The sequence below is a fragment of the Pleurodeles waltl genome, chromosome 1_1 (assembly GCF_031143425.1).
Source record: "Pleurodeles waltl isolate 20211129_DDA chromosome 1_1, aPleWal1.hap1.20221129, whole genome shotgun sequence".
In the NCBI taxonomy this organism is placed as follows: Eukaryota; Metazoa; Chordata; class Amphibia; order Caudata; family Salamandridae; genus Pleurodeles; species Pleurodeles waltl.
The window spans coordinates 539,052,423-539,071,671 of record NC_090436.1 but is presented as its reverse complement, the minus strand read 5'-3'; the positions used below and the strand labels follow the sequence as shown (position 1 = coordinate 539,071,671).

The 19,249-nt window shown below is 43.1% G+C and overlaps 1 protein-coding gene across 2 annotated transcripts in view; it reads right to left on the bottom strand.

The window, feature by feature from the left end:
• The window catches only part of LOC138285660 (leucyl-cystinyl aminopeptidase-like), a 289,598-nt gene that overhangs the window by 96,763 nt on the left and 173,586 nt on the right, over positions 1–19,249 (bottom strand). For both annotated transcript variants that reach the window (XM_069225912.1, XM_069225922.1), the window contains exon 10: positions 9,684–9,871. In XM_069225912.1, the coding sequence (XP_069082013.1) occupies positions 9,684–9,871 (188 nt within the window). The remainder of the gene's footprint in view (positions 1–9,683; positions 9,872–19,249) is intronic.

Here is a 19,249-nt window from a genome sequence, read left to right as displayed (position 1 = left end):
ATACTTGAATTGATTCTAGCCAATGGTAATTACTTTGGGCCACATGTCAGTCGATTCTTTTTTTGCCCACTATGTCACCTCAAATTAGACCCAGCCACAAGCAAATCAATCCTGGTCCTACTCCAATAACAACAGTCCAGCCGAACTGCCAATCCAGATTCCCTCTGAATCAGAACTAAAGCAACCCAATACAGGTTTTGGCATAACTGGGTCTCTTCAGTCAGGTGTAGCTTAGGTCCAGCTACTAAAAGAGTTCGAACAAGACTAGTCCTTTAGAACAAACAGTTATCATAATGTTCAGTATCACTGGAAAATCTGTGTTTATTGCTATGCCTGGTGCCAGTACCAGTAGGTTCAGTTTTGGGACACTGACATATGGGATAAGTTGAAGCAACAGCTAAACTGTATGGTGCCCATATAAATGAATTAGTACTCAGTGGTTCTGTTAACAAAACACTGCAACTTTGGTGGTGGTTTATGGCATCTGAAAATTAATTGAAAGGTCTTTGCCACCTTGCCTCAATCTCCAACGTAGACAGGCACACCACTAGCACTGAGTGATTGTGAATTTTTTCCTGAAATGAAATACATTCAAACCAGCGGGTTTGACTCCCTTATTGCGGGTTACTTTACTGTACAATGACATCAGTGTAATGACGATAACATGGGGTAACATTTACCCTCTTGACTGTTTGGTTACTTTCATCAGTTAGCCTTCATTTTCTGTTGACCTGCTTCTGGCAGTCTTTTATATTGGTTCGATTTTCTCAGTACAGTGTAATATGTTCAGTTAGGGCTCACAGGCTTACTTATCTATGTGTTCTGATGATTATCCCGGTATTGCTTGGAGGATCGAAACGCCCTGGATTTTGACACACTGAACATTTGCCATTCAACTATTTGTATAGGGCTAGGTTGCGTTTGTGCTAAATTGTGACTAATGTAATGGATTGATTATCGTTGCATATATGCCCGAGTTTCTACTATTTGGACGTGTTTGTTTCCCCACTTTCACCTTACTCTGTGTTTTATTCAACATTAATGTATATTTGTTTATATAATGATATTATAGTAATTAATAACGGCTTATGGCCACTCATAAGGCATTTTGCATCCTGTTACCTCTGGGTCAAAAGTCAGGGATAGGAAAAATGTAACTTCCCCATTAAGCATCTGTTTGTGACATGCAATGCTGAAGAGTCACATGCTTAGCATAAGTCTGCCATCTAGTGTTGGATTTGGATATGTGCAAGTTGTTCTTCTTCAAAGATGTTTTTCAAGTCATGAGGTTCAGTGACTCCTCCTCCTCCTCCTCCCAATGCTCATGGTCCTCGACTCCATTGTTAAAGATTGTCTTCCACACGGCACGTGAGGGTAGAGTGTGAAGGATAATGTGGCATAGTGAGATGACCATGCAAAAATTGAGTAATATATAGTGAACTGCAATCACCTAGGTTTTTGTGGAGGAGGGTGAACGCATGTGAATCTACAGCACTACATGCCACAAACAGATGCCTACTGGGCAAGTAAAATTTTCCATTTGAGGCACGTGTGGAGATAGAGACACATACTTAGCATAGACTGTAAAGCAGTTCTCCAATAGCTGTGGCTAACCTGTGGGTGTTGCAGTTGTTTGAAATAATGTACATAGAACCGCTTAGCCCACATTAGCTTGTTGACGGGCTATGACATTTAGACGGTAATGTTTTGTAAATGTACGTGTGTAGACCATGTAGCTGCTTTACATATGTAAGCAATAGCTTTGTTTCCTAAGAAGACCACTGAAGCTCCTTTTTCACGAGTAAGTGAGCTTTTCGAGGGATAAGTAGAGTTCTTTTAACTTTAGCATAACAAGTTTTGATTTGGAAATGGCCTTAATTTTGTGTGGCTTTGAAAAATGCAATGTTGAGTTCTTCTATAAGATTTAGCTCTATCAAGATAGTACATGATGGCCCTTTTCACATCTAAAGAGTGTAAAGCCCTTTTCGCAACTGAGTCAGGTTGTGAGAAAAATACTGGTAATTCGACAGAAGGATTTAGGTGGAATTGAGATACCACCTTTGGGAGGAATTTCAGATTGGTACATAGTACCCCTGTCTTTACGTACTTAGAAGAATGGTTCTTCAAATGTTACCGACTGTAGCTCACTATCACATCTCAGTGAAGTGACTACAATTAAAAATATTACCTCTCATGACAAAATTAGAGGGGACAGGAGTGTAAGGTCTCAAATGGAGGAGCCATGAGACTTGTTAACACAATGTTAAGATTACAAGTGGGGGCTGGTGGTACCCTGGGGAAATAACTCTTAAGACCCTCTCGAAAGGCTTTAACTACAGGAGTCCTGAATAAAGAAGTGTGCGGTCTGTTTTGGAGATATGCGGCTACAGCTGCTAAGTTCCTTGAGATTTTCCATGCAATTTTGTGGTAGATTCAAGTAGCCAAACTCTAGGACTTTAGAAGCCAGATAGCATGTTCGAGAGACCATGGGTCAGGGGGTCTGACTTGTCCATGGTTCTGCGTGAGAAGGTCCTGTCTGTTGGGCAAAGCTTGGTGGAGAACTACTGATAGTTCTAGGAGTGTGGTGAATCATAGTTGCCATGCCCATGTGATAGCCACTAAGATGAGAATGAGAGATGTCTGCTGAAGTTTGCGAACTACAAATGGAAGCAGCGGGAGAGGTGGAAAAGTGTTAGCAAATATTCTGGACCAACTCATCCATAGGCGTTGCCCCTGGACTGTGGGAACCTGGAGGCTAAGTTTGGACGTTTGACATTTTCTGCTGCGGAGATCTGCCAAGTTGTTGTGCACTCCTGGGAGATACTCAGCTAACAGGTGAATGTTGTACTTGAGAGCCAACTTCCATATATTCTGGGCTAGATGAAATAACTGAGGGTTCTATGGCTATGCATGAAGCCATTGTCCCTAGGAGAGGTATGACTGTCCTCAAACATAAATGCTGATGAGGCTGAAACTGGAATGAGTGCCTGAAAGGACTGAATGCAGGCCGGATTTGGGTAAGCTATCCCCTGCTGAGAGTTGACAATGGCTCCTAAGTAAGGCTTTATTTAAAGTGGTTGGAGACAGGACGTGGCTGCATTGATGGCGAAGCCTATGAGCCAGTCGTTTAAATATGCAAAAATATAGGTTTTGCCTCCATGGATGAGCAACTACTACTGCAAGACATTTGGTAAATACCCTGGAGACCACAGTGACTCCTAATTGTAGCACTTTGAATTGAAAGTACTGTCCAGTTTGAAAGAACCTGAGGTATTTACGATAGGCTGAGTGAACTGGAATGTGGAAGCAGGTGTCCTTCAGGTAGAGTGCGGCCAAGTTGTCGCCTTGTTGTAGTAATAGAATGACATCTTGAAGAGTGACCAAGTGATGTTCTAACAGAATGTACCTGAATGTACAGAATGTCCGAGGTCCAATACTGGTCTTAAGGACCCATGTTTTTTTTTTGGAATGAGGAAGTAAAGTAAAAAGACTCCTGTGCCCTGGTATTGTAGTGGTACAGGTTTTATAGCCCCCTTTTTAAGAGCCTGAACTTCCTCCTTGAGCAACTGTTGATGGTCTGTTGACAGTCTGTGGTTGTGAAGTGGAATGTTTGGAGTTGTGGAAGTTAGCTCCAGACAATAAGCATGTTGGATAATATCCATTGTACTATCCCCCTGACAGGTGTAGTGTGATCCGGGGATGGTTGACAAGTCAAGGCTTGGTTGTTGAGGCAGAAGGTTTGGTAAAACCACCTTTGCCTCTGCCCTTGGAATGGTTTCCTCTAAATGAACCCCTATGATATTCCTTTGGGGACGAGGTTTGGGTATGTGTTCTATGGTAAGATGTGGAGGTTTTTGAGGATGTTGTTTCGGATCCTCCACGAGAAGAGAAATGGTGAAAGAAATCACACTGAAATGGTGTTTGTAAGTTTCCGATTACCTTTGCTGTCTTGTTATCTTTTTTACATTTTTTCTACAAGGGTGTCTACCTGGGGTCCAAAAAGATGTTCCCCATCAAAGGGGAGAGCTATTAAGTTCTATTGAACTTCAGGCTTAAAAGCTGACACCCTTTGCCAGGCATGTATTCTAAGGAGCAGGCTTGAATTAATGCCTATAGCTGCTGCGTCAGCTGCATAGAGGGCCCAACGTAGTGTATTTGATATAACTTTGCTCTTTGAGGCAATCTGATATGCTCTTTTTTGTATACTTCAGGAATATGCTAGATAATCTCCTCCAATTCATCCCAGTGGGCCCTGTCATAGCCCAATAAGAGACCAATAGAGTTTGCAATTCTCCAATGGTTGGCAGATTGTGCAGCCACTCTCCTACCCACAGCATCTTTCTTGCTCTCTTTATCTGGTGGGGGCATAGAGTTTGCCTTTTTAAGGGCTTTAGCCATCACTAAGGAGGCAGGTGTTAAGTTGTATCTTAATGTGTGTAGGATCCATTGGTGAGGAATTTCTTTTTTTTTTTTTTTTTCAAATCGACCCTGAGATTGATATCGCTAGTCCTAAAGGGGTAATTAAAAATGTCTTGAGTGTGTCTCAGAATACCCTTAAGCATTGACAGATATTGTGCCGAATGCTTATTGGACAAGAGGATTTCAAATAAAAATCATCCTCTAGATGCTCAGTATGTAGAGGTACTTTATAGAACGAGCCACCCTAATTATTAGGTCATGATAAGTTGTTTTTATCGTCGGGGGAGGGTCTGGCCGGATATAGATCAGGGTCTGTATTATCAGGTGGGTCTGCATCATATGAATCTCATGGATGGTCTTGAGGTGGGATTGAGTACTGGTCTTCACCCCGCTCCCCCATACCCTGTGTAGGAGTATAGTGAACCCTCAGATGACTCAGAAGCAGTGAGAACAGGTTAGAGTTGTGGATATGTGGTGTGCACAGCAGGCTGTGATGGTGTTGGGCTGGTAGCCTTGACCTCCTTTTTCTTCTTTGGAGGAAGATGAATGTCTAAATCTTCTTTAAAAGACAACTGGCTTTTTGCAGGTTGTGCCCCCGAGTTAGAGGGACTGGTGAGGATATGTCCTGTTTCAGGTAAATCATTAGGTGCTTTTGCCTTGTGTCCAACTCCTGGTGAAGTCTGTTAAGCACCGGTTTCACTGTTTCCACCAAGTGTTTGGTAACTGTGTGAGTGGCAGGTTTAGCCACTGTTGTTTTCGGTGTCAACGCATTCGGCTCTGAAGCCAATTTTCTCGGTGCTGAGGTGGCACGTTGTTTCAGCTCCAACACTTTTGGCATCGAAGGTCGACTCGCATCCAATGTGATGGGATGGGATTGGGGTTGACGATCTGCTGTTTAAGCTGTTTTTTTTAGAGCCAAGCTAAGGCCTGATATATCCAAAGCAGCCAGTCGGTGCCTACCATGGCCAAGTCAGTGGTGGCCCAACAACATTCTCACTTTTTTGGTGTGGAGATAATCAAGTTTTTGTCGATGTTTGCTGTGGCCAGGGTGGAGGGAGCACAGTACTCAAGGTTTGCCCTGGAGTGATGATGTGCTTTTCTATGTCACATCCCGAGCTTTGATCAGCAGAAAGGTTGACTTTGTCAGATGCCAATAGTTGGGCCTCCACCTCGAGTTTTTGGTCTAGCGAACTAAAGAGGTGCAGTGTGTCTTCAGCACTGCGTCAACGCATCTCAAGTCGTCGAACCCTTCGATCTCTGAGTGTCTTTTGCAAGTGAAAACACTTGCAGGCCTCGCAGGTTGTCTTCCTTGTGTTCAGGGTCCGGCACAGGTTTCACACCTGATGTAGGATGGCGTGTGGGAGCTTAGTGTGGCAAGAAGTGTAAAAACAAAAAGGCGTCTGTTCCATCACCAAGTGGACATCAATTGTATTGAACGCCAAAGAGAAATTCGGCCCCCAAAGGGCGAAGGCCCAAAGGGGTTGCGTCCGAATGGAATCCCCTAAAATATTAGATGATGTTATAACTAGGGAGATAGGGATCGAACCGTGATCGAAAACAGTACCGACTGTATCAGAGAAATGACTGACAAAAGTGGTGAACTGCAGCACAGGAGCACACACTTGATTGTGGAAGAAAACAACTGACAATGGTGTTAAGGCCTATGCGCAATGCACACAGGAGGAGGAGTCACCAAACTGTGTGACTCAAGACTTCTTGAAGAAAAATAGCTTGCACACATCCGAGCCCAACACTTGATGGCAGACCTATGCTAAGCTTATGTATCTACAGCCACACATGCCTCAAACATATAGAATTTAACCTTTAATAGGAAGGCCTCAGCAGTGCTTAATTTGCAACAGAACAAATTCTGGGGCCCAAAGTTTGATTAGAAGCCCACTGCAATGTACCACCATTCAGGATAGTCACTCACCTAGTGGTCTTTATTGGACGTTTAGCAAAATTTAGCAAACCTCTTTACTCCATGGTATCAACTAACAAAGTCTGTGGTTATGTCCTCAGTACAAAAGGCTATTCCTTCCGACATTACTAGACTCCACAGCACTCTGCGAAGCTGCATTCCCATCTCATTTACCTCATCTGTGGCACAGCCTTTCACTGAGGTTTATTTACAGGGTCCTCTGGTCGATGCCCGTAAGGCCCCGGGGACTCACTCACCACAATCCTCCAGCGACATCCAGTAGGCTTTGGGGTTAGCAGTGTCACACTTTTCTGGGGAGTCGGCTCTCTATGCAGCAATGCCTCTGATGATTATGCATCCTTCACTGTTCCTTTCAGGACAGGTCGGGCATCACCAAGGTATACTGAGCCGCTCAGCTGTCGCTCCCAATATACAAGCACACAATTGTGTTTCTCTTTGACCTCGTCATAGCAGTCCTTCAAAAGGGGAAATGACTATCTCTGCTGCAATTTCATGAAATCCCTGAAGCTCCTCCCTTTTTCTGGCTAAACACCATGTGCACATTTGCTTCCACCAGACGGGTATCAAACTTTTACCACTTCCCCATACAGTATTAGTTAGGATTCTGGTCAAAGTGCAATGGGCGAACAAAGAGCCTCTTCAAGTTATGGCCATCCTGCTCTGCATCTGGCCAACCACTCTCAATTGTCAACACTTTCAACTTACTCTCTACAACTTTGCTGACAAAACTCAAATCATTATAATGCTGGAAAAAAACATCAGGCCCTTAATTTTGCCCACTGGGGAGCAACACAACAGGGCCTATCCATTGTCCTTAAATCAAAACTTTCTTGAAACAAAATACTAATGGAACTAAACTCAAAATAACCGCTGATCAGTATATACAAGTTAGCCTAGACATGAAAACTTACAGAATTACTATATAAGCACAGAATGAAGTGTGAACAGACGGAGATAGTGGGCATGTCAGAACCCTGCTTTTGTTACATTTATATTCACCTTTCAACGTATTTGTTCCTCCAATTCTGCTCTCATCCTAAATGTTGGGATTATGATGGATTAAGCCTATCCTAGTGGCCCTGTGCAGTCACTTATTCTCCTGATTTAAATGATCTTTTTAACAGATGAAATAGGATTTCATAGAAGGCAGGATTATCAGCTTTGGCTTTTACATTTTAATACCAGCATTTGGCTGAATATCCACATTGCTACTGGGTTTGTTTCTTTTGTATCTTTACAACAAAAAGATTCCTCACCATTGATGGGTGGGACTGAACCAGTATCAACTGTAACCCGAGCAACATCTTTACTTTGAATCCCTACAAATTAATTATTTTCTTAACTAGCACTGTAGTCACTTTTTGTGTTGATCACGTTTGGCCCACTTCTATGCCCCTTTGCTCTAAACTACTGTTAGTTACCAGGAATTGTGATCACTAGAGCAATTTGATTCCAACTTAAGTTCCAACCAACTGCTTCTTGCAGCTGATTTTAACTATTAAAACACTGAGAATAATCTCATCTAGGACACAACAGTTTTGTGAACTTTCACATGAACTGTTCCTTCATGGAAGCAAGTAATGCACTGGTGCCACCCAGAATTGACCATATCAGGTCAGATTAAATCCTTGCTTTGCTGCCAGCGGGGAATTGGATATATTCCAAATAACAATAGTAAGAAGAACTTGTACTTCTAGATGTGTAATTGACAGGTATGTTCTACAGAAGTTTCACTCAATAGAACTCAGTTTAATTTCTAAAAATATCACCAATATAATCCAAGACATGTGCTTCAAACTTAAAAGTGGCAAGTCTATGCTCAAACCTACTGTGAGCCAGTTCCAGTTAGGAATGTTTTCATGACTGACTATCTCGGTAAATGGTGTGGAACACTGCTTGACTTTTTTCAAGAAATTAAAAATCTACCTTGTTTTCCTTTCTGCCATCCTCTGACCCACTACTTCTGTCCCTGCAGGAAGAGGTGCTCCATTGATGCTAACTGTAGTCAAACCGCTCTGTCCAACTCTATACAATTAAATTGTAGCCAAAAGCTGAACTTAAATAAAGCTACTAAAGAAAGTGTTTACAACATCTATAACTCTGTGAGTGAGCACACAAAAGAATTTGAATCCAGAAGAATAAAGTTTTTTCTGCTTAATTGCTAGACAAACCTTTTGTGACCCATGGCATGGATTATGCTTTTCACCTTTAGTTTACAAGCATGACACCTTCAAATAACAACCAGACATCTACTACAACACTATCAAGCTGAAATGACTTAATTTAACAGATGAAGGTGGACCGGGGGAGACTGAAGCTGGCTGGGTGATAAAAGGGGGAAGACACAACCACAGGTGGAAATGAAATATGTACAGCGACTGCCACCCCAAGAGCCCAGGAAAGTAGGAATAAAGTACTGCAAGTTTCCTTAGGACACACTACAAGTCGGGATTAGAATTACTGCAAGAACCAAGAAAGACTGCTAACAACAAATGGTGGATTCCTGGATCCGAAGACCTGTAAAGTTATTAGTGAATATCGAAGTTACTCTGTTGCTGCTTTCATAATATAAATGAAAATCATTGATGCCATCACTGATTATTAATAATAAAGTTACTTGACATATGCATGCAGTTGTGACTGGCAGAGTCTCAAATTATTTCAAAGTTATATCGCTAATTATTATGCCATACAGAATATGCAATAAATCCAGAAAGGTATAGGCTCACTAACGTAATTACAAATATAAACATGAGAAAGAAGAGACTTGCTTTGTACTGTTTAAAACAATTAAAAGTATTACATTCATCCTGATCTGAAGAGTAATCATCATAATTTATACATTTACATTAATTGAGAATTAGTCAATAACAGGTCTTGTCTATGGGACTTGTAGATATCCTGCGGGAACACCTGAGGCTACAGTTAGAGTCTATTTAATGTGGTGATGCTACTGAGGTGCAGTGCTCTTGTACATTCTTAAGCATTCCTGAAGTCCAAAAATCTGAAAACATTGTAGATATCATGTGTCCTCCCTACTAATCTGCTAAATTGAGGACCTCAATTAACAGCAGTCACAAAAGGTTTGCAGAGAAATGTCAGACAAACAATTCTACTTTATATACAGTCGAAAAAAACCTTACATGAAGACCAATTCACCGACAGAGTAAGAAACATGTTAATTGCTAAAAGTTTCAAAAAGAGAGATAAACCTTTTTTTTAGTCAGAGCCAACATTCTTTTGATCTAGCACTCCTAAACCGAAAAAGTACATTGTCGTTGTTATTCAGAAATTGCTAGAGTTTTTCAGATCTAATACTCACTTGGCATCTGGTGTCTGCATGCTTGAATTTGAGCTTCGAAAATATCGTTCTTGCTGTATAGTAATGTTCAATCCTTTTTTTGTAACTGTCACCAGTGGAAGCCCCTTCTGAGTGGTCCATGTTCTCATCAGCTCTTTTACATCGAGGTCTTTTACATAGGGGTCTTTTACATCGGGGTCTTTTGTGTACTAAGTAGTAACAACGTATGTTAATATGCAATGATTACATTTCACATTTCCCGGCCTCACACTAGGTCATAAAATTCGATCATTATACAATGGTGTACAAATCAGCTTCAAGTCAAATGAAACAAACTAAAGAGCACGAAGCCTTCACTATTGGAAATAGGCTGTTCTCACAAATATTTGCAGCTGGAAAAGGAGGCGAGTGCTCAACAAGATTTATATGCTGCATTTAAGCCCTCACAACAAGCTGACAGAGTATAGTCTAGGTATCTATGAAGCGCATGGCTGCTCCCTGGGCCTTCTAGGGCTGTGCAGCCCTTTATCCAGATCGTATTTTCCCTCAATAAGACAAATACCAAGGTTTTGAGTTGCCTTCTAAATCTGAATTCCTCCTTGAGGAAGCCTTCTAACTATCTAGTGAATTCTTTCTATTCATACATATTTTTATTTGGCAGCCACAAATTGTTGCTTTTTAAAAAAACAAACAGTAAATGATGTACAATGACGCAGATAGGTTTCTAACACAAATCAAGTTGACAATTTATAAAGTATAAGGATGTATAGGTATGATGGTAAGCTGCAGTTTTTCACATTGAGAGTAATAATGGACGCACATTTCAAATAAAATATATAACTAAAAAGATACTGAAAAATAAACTAAATTTATATATAGATAAGATAAGAAGATAACTACTTTTGGGCTGAGTCAATAACGCCTAACGAGCTGAGGGAGCATTCAAAAGTGGGGTGATCTACTGTGTCGAAAGATGGAGGCAGAAACAGAGTATAAGGCTAGATGGTTATGATGAGCTGTTGGTATGAAGTTTGGTACAGGCCTAAGCCATTACTCTAGAGGAAGAGTGTGAAAGCTTATCTGGAGGGGGTTGGCAATTCGTGAAGAGATGTAGAATGTGAGTAGCGTGGGTATGTTCCAGATATCAGTGCACCAGTGAAAGGAGAAGGAAAGTACATGAAAACCTTGGAGGAGAAAGTGAAGTTACCTGAAAGAAGTCTAACAACTGAATTTCAATGGTTTCGTGCGAGTAATTCAGAACCTAACTATAACGCCCCTGTAACCTTAGTTTTCAGTGGGAAAAAATAAAAAATAAAATATATTGAAAATGTCACTTACCCAGTGTACATCTGTTCGTGGCATCAGTCGCTGAGATTCACATGTTCTGCATAGCTCGCCATCTGGTGTTGGGTCGGAGTGTTACAAGTTGTTTTTCTTCGAAGAAGTGTTTTCGAGTCACGGGACCGAGTGACTCCTCCTTCTGTGCTCATTGCGCATGGGCGTCGACTCCATCTTCGATTGTTTTCCCCGCAGAGGGTGAGGTAGGAGTTGTACTATAGTAATAGTGCCCGCGCAATGAAATGTGTAAGTATGTACCTATTAAAGGTTTAAATAATATATATACAAATGTACAAAATTGAAGGTAACTTCTGAACTGCTACAGGCTTCTGGGGAGGTGGGTGGGCACATGTGAATCTCAGCGACTGATGCCACGAACAGATGTACACTGGGTAAGTGACATTTTCAGTTCGATGGCATCTGTCGCTGTAGATACACATGTTCTGCATAGACTAGTAAGCAGTTATTTCCCCATAAGCGGTGGTTTAGCCTGTAGGAGTAGAAGTTGTTTGAAATAGAGTTCTTAATACAGCTTGACCTACTGTAGCTTGTTGTGCGGATAGCACATCTATACAGTAGTGTTTGGTGAATGTGTGAGGCGTAGACCATGTGGCTGCCTTACATATTTCATGCATTGGGATGTTTCCTAAAAAGGCCATTGAAGCACCTTTTTTCCTTGTTGAATGTGCCCTGGGAGTAATGGGCAGCTGTCTTTTTGCTTTAAGGTAGCAGATTTGGATGCATTTAACTATCCATCTGGCTATACCTTGTTTTGATATTGGGTTACCTGCATGAGGTTTTTGGAATGCAATAAATAGCTGTTTAGTTTTTCTGATGTTCTTTGTTCTGTCAATGTAGTACATTAATGCTCTTTTGACATCTAATGTATGTAGTGCTCTTTCAGCCACAGAATCTGGCTGTGGGAAAAAAACTGGTAGTTCTACCGTTTGATTTAGATGGAACGGTGAAATAACTTTTGGTAAAAATTTTGGATTAGGTCGTAGGACGACCTTATTTTTATGTATTTGTATAAAAGGTTCTTGTGTTGTGAACGCTTGAATTTCACTTACTCTTCTTAGAGATGTAATGGCGATGAGAAAGGCAACTTTCCAGGTTAGGAATTGTATTCCGCAAGAGTGCATGGGTTCGAAAGGTGGGCCCATGAGTCTTGTTAGGACCACGTTTAGGTTCCATGAAGGAACAGGTGGTGTTCTTGGTGGTATAATTCTTTTAAGACCTTCTATGAATGCTTTGATGACTGGTATCCTATACAAGGAAGTTGAATAGGTAGTCTGCAGGTATGCAGATATTGCTGCAAGGTGTATTTTAATAGAAGAGAAGGCTAGCTTTGCTTTTTGTAAATGGAGCAAGTAATTTACTATATGTTTTGGAGTTGCGTGTAGTGGTTGTATCTGATTATGATGGCAGTAACAAACAAATCTTTTCCACTTACTTGCGTAGCAGTGTCTAGTGGATGGCCTTCTGGCTTGCTTTATGACTTCCATACACTCTTGGCTAAGTTGTAAGTGTCCGAATTCTAGGATTTCAGGAGCCAGATTGCTAGATTCAGCGATGCTGGATCTGGGTGTCTGATCTGTTGGTTGTGTTGCGTTAACAGATCTGGTTTGTTGGGCAGTTTGATGTGGGGTACTACAGAGAGATCTAGCAGTGTTGTGTACCAGGGTTGTCTTGCCCACGTTGGTGCTATTAAAATGAGTTTGAGTTTGTTTTGACTCAATTTGTTTACTAGATAAGGAAGGAGAGGGAGAGGAGGAAAAGCGTAAGCAAATATTCCTGACCAGTTCATCCATAGGGCATTGCCTTGGGATTGCTTGTGTGGGTATCTGGACGCGAAGTTTTGGCATTTTGCGTTCTCTTTTGTTGCAAATAAGTCTATTTGAGGTGTTCCCCAGAGTGTGAAGTAGGTGTTTAGAATTTGTGGGTGGATTTCCCATTCGTGGACTTGCAGGTGATCTCGAGAGAGATTGTCTGCCAGTTGATTCTGGATCCCTGGAATAAACTGTGCTATTAGACGAATTTGATGGTGGATTGCCCACTTCCATATGTTTTGAGCTAATAAGCTTAACTGCGTTGAATGTGTTCCTCCTTGTTTGTTTAGATAATACATCGTTGTCATGTTGTCTGTTTTGACAAGGATGTATTTGTGGATTATGATTGGCTGGAAAACTTTTAGTGCTTGAAAAACTGCTAATAATTCTAGATGATTTATATGCAGTTTTGTTTGATGTATGTTCCATTGTCCTCTTATGTTGTGTTGATTGAGATGTGCTCCCCACCCTGTCATGGAAGCATCTGTTGTTATTACGTACTGTGGCACTGGGTCTTGGAAAGGCCGCCCTTTGTTTAAATTTATACTGTTCCACCATAGAAGCGAGAGGTAAGTTTGGCGGTCTATTAACACCAGATCTAGAAGGTGACCCTGTGCTTGAGACCACTGTGAGGCTAGGCACTGTTGTAAGGGCCTCATGTGCAGTCTTGCGTTTGGGACAATGGCTATGCATGAGGACATCATGCCTAGGAGCTGTAGTATTGTTCTTACTTGTATTGTCTGATTTGGAGACATGTGTTGAATGACTCTGTTGAAATTGTGAATTCTTTGTGGAGTTGGCGTTGCTACTCCTTTTGTCGTGTCTATTATGGCTCCTAGATATTGCTGTACTTTGCTTGGCTGAATGTTGGATTTTGCAAAGTTGACGGTGAACCCTAGTTTGTAGAGGGTTTGTATGACTTGATTTGTGTGGTTTGAGCATTGTGTGAGCGAACTGGTTTTGATTAGCCAGTCGTCTAGATACGGGAATACATGTATTTGCTGCCTTCTGATGTGTGCAGCGACTACTGCTAGGCATTTTGTGAATACTCTTGGAGCGGTTGTTAAACCAAAAGGCAATACTTTGAATTGGTAATGTATTCCTTTGAATACAAACCTTAGATATTTTCTGTGTGATTGATGTATTGGTATATGGAAATATGCGTCTTTGAGGTCTAGGGTTGTCATGTAGTTGTGTTTTTTGAGCAATGGTAACACTTCTTGTAGTGTGACCATGTGAAAGTGGTCTGATTTGATGAATGTGTTTACTACTCTGAGGTCTAGAATTGGTCTCAGTGTTTTGTCCTTTTTTGGTATCAAGAAGTACAGTGAATAAACTCCTGTGTTTATTTGTGTGCTTGGTACTAATTCTATTGCATTTTTTTGCAGTAGTGCTTGAACTTCTATCTCTAGAAGCTGTGAATGGTGTTTTGATAAATTTTGTGATTTTGGTGGTATGTCTGGAGGGAATTGCAGGAATTCTATGCAATAACCATGTTGGATAATTGCTAGGACCCATGTGTCTGTAGTTATTTCCTCCCATGCTTCGTAATATTGGCCTATCCTTCCCCCCACTGGTGTTGTGTGGGGGGGGTGAGTGACGTGTGAGTCACTGCTTGTTGGTAGTGGTTTTGGGGCTTTGAAATCTTCCTCTATTCCTAGGGAATTGCCCTCCTCTATACTGGCCCTGAAAGCCTCCCCTGTACTGTCCCTGGTAGGTGGACGGTGCGGACTGTGAGGTACTAGCTTGTGTGGCCTGACCCCGAAACCCTCCTCTAAAAGGTGTTTTGCGGAAGGTGGTATAAGATCCTCTGCTCTGCGGGGAGTAGAGTGCGCCCATGGCCTTGGCAGTGTCAGTGTCCTTTTTGAGCTTTTCTATGGCTGTGTCGACCTCCGGACCGAACAGAAGTTTTTCGTTTACTGGCATGTTAAGTACTGCCTGCTGAATTTCTGGCTTGAATCCAGACGTTCTGAGCCATGCGTGCCTACGGATGGTAACCGACGTATTAATGGTCCTTGCTGCTGTGTCTGCTGCATCCATAGAGGAGCGTATTTGATTGTTGGAAATGTTTTGACCTTCCTCAACAACCTGTTTTGCTCTTTTTTGTAGATCTTTTGGGAGATGTTCAATGAGATGCTGCATCTCATCCCAGTGGGCTCTGTCGTATCGCGCTAGCAGCGCTTGTGAGTTTGCGATGCGCCACTGGTTTGCTGCTTGGACAGCGACCCTCTTCCCGGCTGCATCGAACTTTCTGCTTTCTTTATCTGGGGGAGGTGCATCCCCAGAAGTGTGTGAATTTGCCCGTTTTCTGGCAGCCCCTACCACCACAGAATCTGGTGGTAGCTGAGAGGTGATGAATACAGGGTCCGTAGGAGGCGCCTTATACTTTTTGTCCACTCTAGGCGTTACTGCCCTACTTTTAACTGGCTCCTTGAAGATCTCCTTTGCATGGCGTAGCATGCCTGGGAGCATAGGCAGGCTTTGGTAGGAGCTGTGGGTGGAGGAGAGGGTGTTAAATAAAAAGTCATCCTCTACTTGTTCAGAGTGTAGTTCCACATTATGGAACTGTGCTGCGCTAGCCACTACTTGTGAATAGGCTGTGCTGTCCTCAGGTGGTGATGGCCTAGTTGGGTATGTGTCTGGGCTGTTATCAGACACTGGTGCATCGTACAAGTCCCACGCGTCTTGATCTTGGTCATCGTGGCTCATGGCGGTGTGAGCTGGCGAATGTGACGGGGTGTAAGTTGGCGAAGCCGGAGTTACAGGTGGAGGCGAGGGAGGAGGTGTTACCTTCTTTGCTGTTTGTTGCTGAGGAGCCTCTAGTGCTATAAACTGAAGTGTTCTCTTTCTTTTGACAGGTGGAAGGGTACTGATCTTCCCTGTCCCCTGCTGAATAAAGATACGCTTTTGCGTGTGATCCACTTCAGTGGATTGCAGTTCCTGTTCGAATCTGTGTTTTTTCATTTGTGAAGACATAGAATGTTCTTCAGTATATGAGCCTGAAACTGGGTCTGTTGGTGCTTTTTTCGGCTCCGAAAACCCTGTTGTTTGTTTTTTCGGCTCCGAGGTAACCTTCCTCTTCTTTTGTGCCGAAAAATCTTGGCCTCTATGGTCTTCGGCGCCACTGTCTCGGCGTCGATCCGTGTCGACACCGAACTCTCGGTGTCGATGCTTCTCTTTAGCACTCTCTCGGTCCCGAGGAGGCTGCGTGCCGGTGTCTCGACCGGAGTCGGACGATCTCGACACTGAATGGGCCTTTTTCGGTGCCGATTGTTGGTCACCGGGAATTTGGGTTGAGCCATGGCCGGTTGGCAGTGGCGTCCCCTGGGCCTTTTTGCCTTTTTTAAGTTCTGATCTCGACGTCTTACTCACAGTTTTTGTATTGTCGAGTTCGTCGGAGTCTGAATCCTGGATGGAAAAGGCTTCCTCCTGTTCCTCTTCTGTCTCGAACTGTCGATGCTCCTTTGGCGTGGACGCCATCTGCAGTCTTCTCGCTCGACGATCGCGCAGAGTTTTTCGGGACCGGAACGCCCGACAGGCCTCACAGGATTCCTCGCTGTGCTCGGGTGACAGGCACAGGTTACAGACCGAGTGTTGGTCCGTATAAGGATATTTGTTGTGGCATTCAGGGCAGAATCGAAACGGGGTCTGTTCCATCGGCGTTGTTCTCCACGCGGTCGGGCCGACTAGGCCCTGACGGTGTGCCGAAATCTACCCCGAAGGGCACCGAAGCGCTTCGATGTTCAATGCGTCGTCGTATGTGTTTATCTCGAACCGGATCGCAACGATACCGTCGAAAATCTTCCGTTTTCAGCTATCTTTCCGTTCCGAAACTCGGAGCGACAGGAACACGTCCGAACCCGATGGCGGAAAGAAAACAATCGAAGATGGAGTCGACGCCCATGCGCAATGAGCACAGAAGGAGGAGTCACTCGGTCCCGTGACTCGAAAACACTTCTTCGAAGAAAAACAACTTGTAACACTCCGACCCAACACCAGATGGCGAGCTATGCAGAACATGTGTATCTACAGCGACAGATGCCATCGAACATATATATATATATATATATATATATATATACACACACGCACATATATAAGCCTTCAATCCATCTATAAGAGCCAGTCTTCAAATTCCTTAAAACAGTTAAGTTATAACATTCCTAGTCACCTGCAATAATGAAATGACATAGCTGCTGACATATAATAAGCTACAACAGCTGAATTGTAAGTCAGAGCCTGCAGCCAGCTGAAAGGCAGGACACAGAGCATTATTACAGCTGCAGTTTAAAAATTGAAAATGAGAACTGGATCTGCGTTCTTCTGATCTGTTTTCTAAAATGAACACTGAACGTTGGAAAATAGACGTTTATGAAAAAACGTTTATTTTTACAATACTAAATATCATTAGAGGAAGGACTCCCTTTGCATGTTTCTACACCTTTTGAAGGACACCATTTTTAAATCAATTTACATTGAACGGAGGTTAATTTGTTTTGCAACAAATGATTAAGTGCTTTAACCTTTACTCATTTTTTTTTTCAGTTCGTTTTGCACTACATTGTCTGAAAACATACCGTCTCCTTTGTTTGAAAGAACAAGACACTAAGGATTTAAGCAATTTAAGGAATGGTTGTGTGACCCCGTAATATAAGGAATAAAATACCTTCCACTGTACATTAAAAGGATATTACAAGTCAGTTGGGAGTTCACTCACCTTAAAACAGAATTATGAGATCAGGGAACTCCTTGGTGGCATTATATGTCCTTATAATAATGTAGGACTGGGCCTCACAACTCTCCCCCCACTCCTTGAACCATATTAGGCCCTCGGAATCCTATCCCTCAGAGTCACTCTTCAAATATAGGGTGGGGGCACCCCTTGCCCCGTTCCCTGGGCCGATTTTAACCTTGGTGACTCCATCCCCTGGAGACCGCATCATTTTATGGGGAGAGGGGCATGGGGCTCTCTCCCCAGGCCAATGTCTGCCACAGTGACCCCATCCCCTGGGGACCAGTATTGTAAAATGTGGATGCCCTTGTGCCTACCCAGGGCACCCACTATGTTCTAGGGAGGAGCCACAAGGCCTCCTGTGGCATCAGCCAGCTACTCACATTTATCTTGAGCCAGCATTGTTCCTGCCAACAGGGAGCAGCTAATTATGCTGCTCCCTCTGGTCAGGAGCAACCTTTTGATCTGTGCAGGTAGGGACACAGATCAAAAGTGTGGTCCCAGCGGGCTGGAGCATTTTTAAAGATCACGCCCGCTAAGAGTGGACTTGGTGTTTAGTCCTGCTTGGCAGGAGATTAAAAAAATGATATAGTCAAGTGAGAGTACACACTAATTTCCCTACCTGCACAGGCAGGGAAAGTGCATTGCTCCAGGGGTGCGTCTCAGCAGAATCTAGGGGATGGGGTCCCCAGTGCCATTAATGGCTTAGGGAGAAGGGCTGCATGGTTCCCTCTCCTTTTTCATTCATTTCAGCTTCAGCGGTGGGCTCCACCAGGGCACTTAATGGCTTGGGCAGTGAAGCCCTCTCCTCTTTATTAATAGATTCTGCCCCAGGGGGATGGAGTCCCCGAGGCTTCTGCACGGGGCTCAGGGGAGGGGTCGCAGAGTCCCCTCCCCTTTTTTGAGGATTTCGATCCCAGGGGCGTGCTTCTGGGGACCATCACCAACGAAGGCAACCATGCTGCCATTCTGTTTCATTTTTTTAGTATCCTGTGCGAATCTTGCAGGATTGCTACATATTTTGCTCATACGTTTTCCCTTTTGGCCCCGGGGGGTCCACATGGGGCCCAGTGGATTCAGGTACCCCTGACCGGCCCCCACTTAACTTTTTTTTTTTCTTTTCTATAACTTTAGGAGAGGGGTCTAAATCCCTGAGTCCTCTAATGGCTGCCAGCAACATTATTTTCATGTTGCTGGCAGCCAGTCAGAGCACTTGCTCTCGCAAGAGTTTGACTCCTGCAGGAGCGAGACTGACGAAGGGAAATAAAGCTCTCTGGGCCAATCAGAATACTCTGTTTTTAAACTGGCGCTCTTGCAACAATCAATTGAAACTCCTGTGAGCCCAACCGTCCTGATATACAACTACTTTTGACCCTTAATTTCTCATAAAATACTGAATGGATTTGCATCAAAACACAAGCATAATCTGTAGACCAAGATATAGCTTCCTGCTGCCGAATTTAGTACAGTTCCATTTAGCAGTTTTCGCTGTAGTCCTGCCTAATAGTCTATGGAAAAATACATAGGGATTTTGCGTTTTGGGACTCCCTCTTTCCTCAGCCCCCGCTTGACCGATCATCCCGAAACTTCCCAGGGAGGAGCCAAGGTGGATTAACCTTTTTTTTTTTTTGTTTCCGAAAGTTTCATGAAGGTTCGTCAAATGGGGCAAAAGTTATTAGCAAATCAAG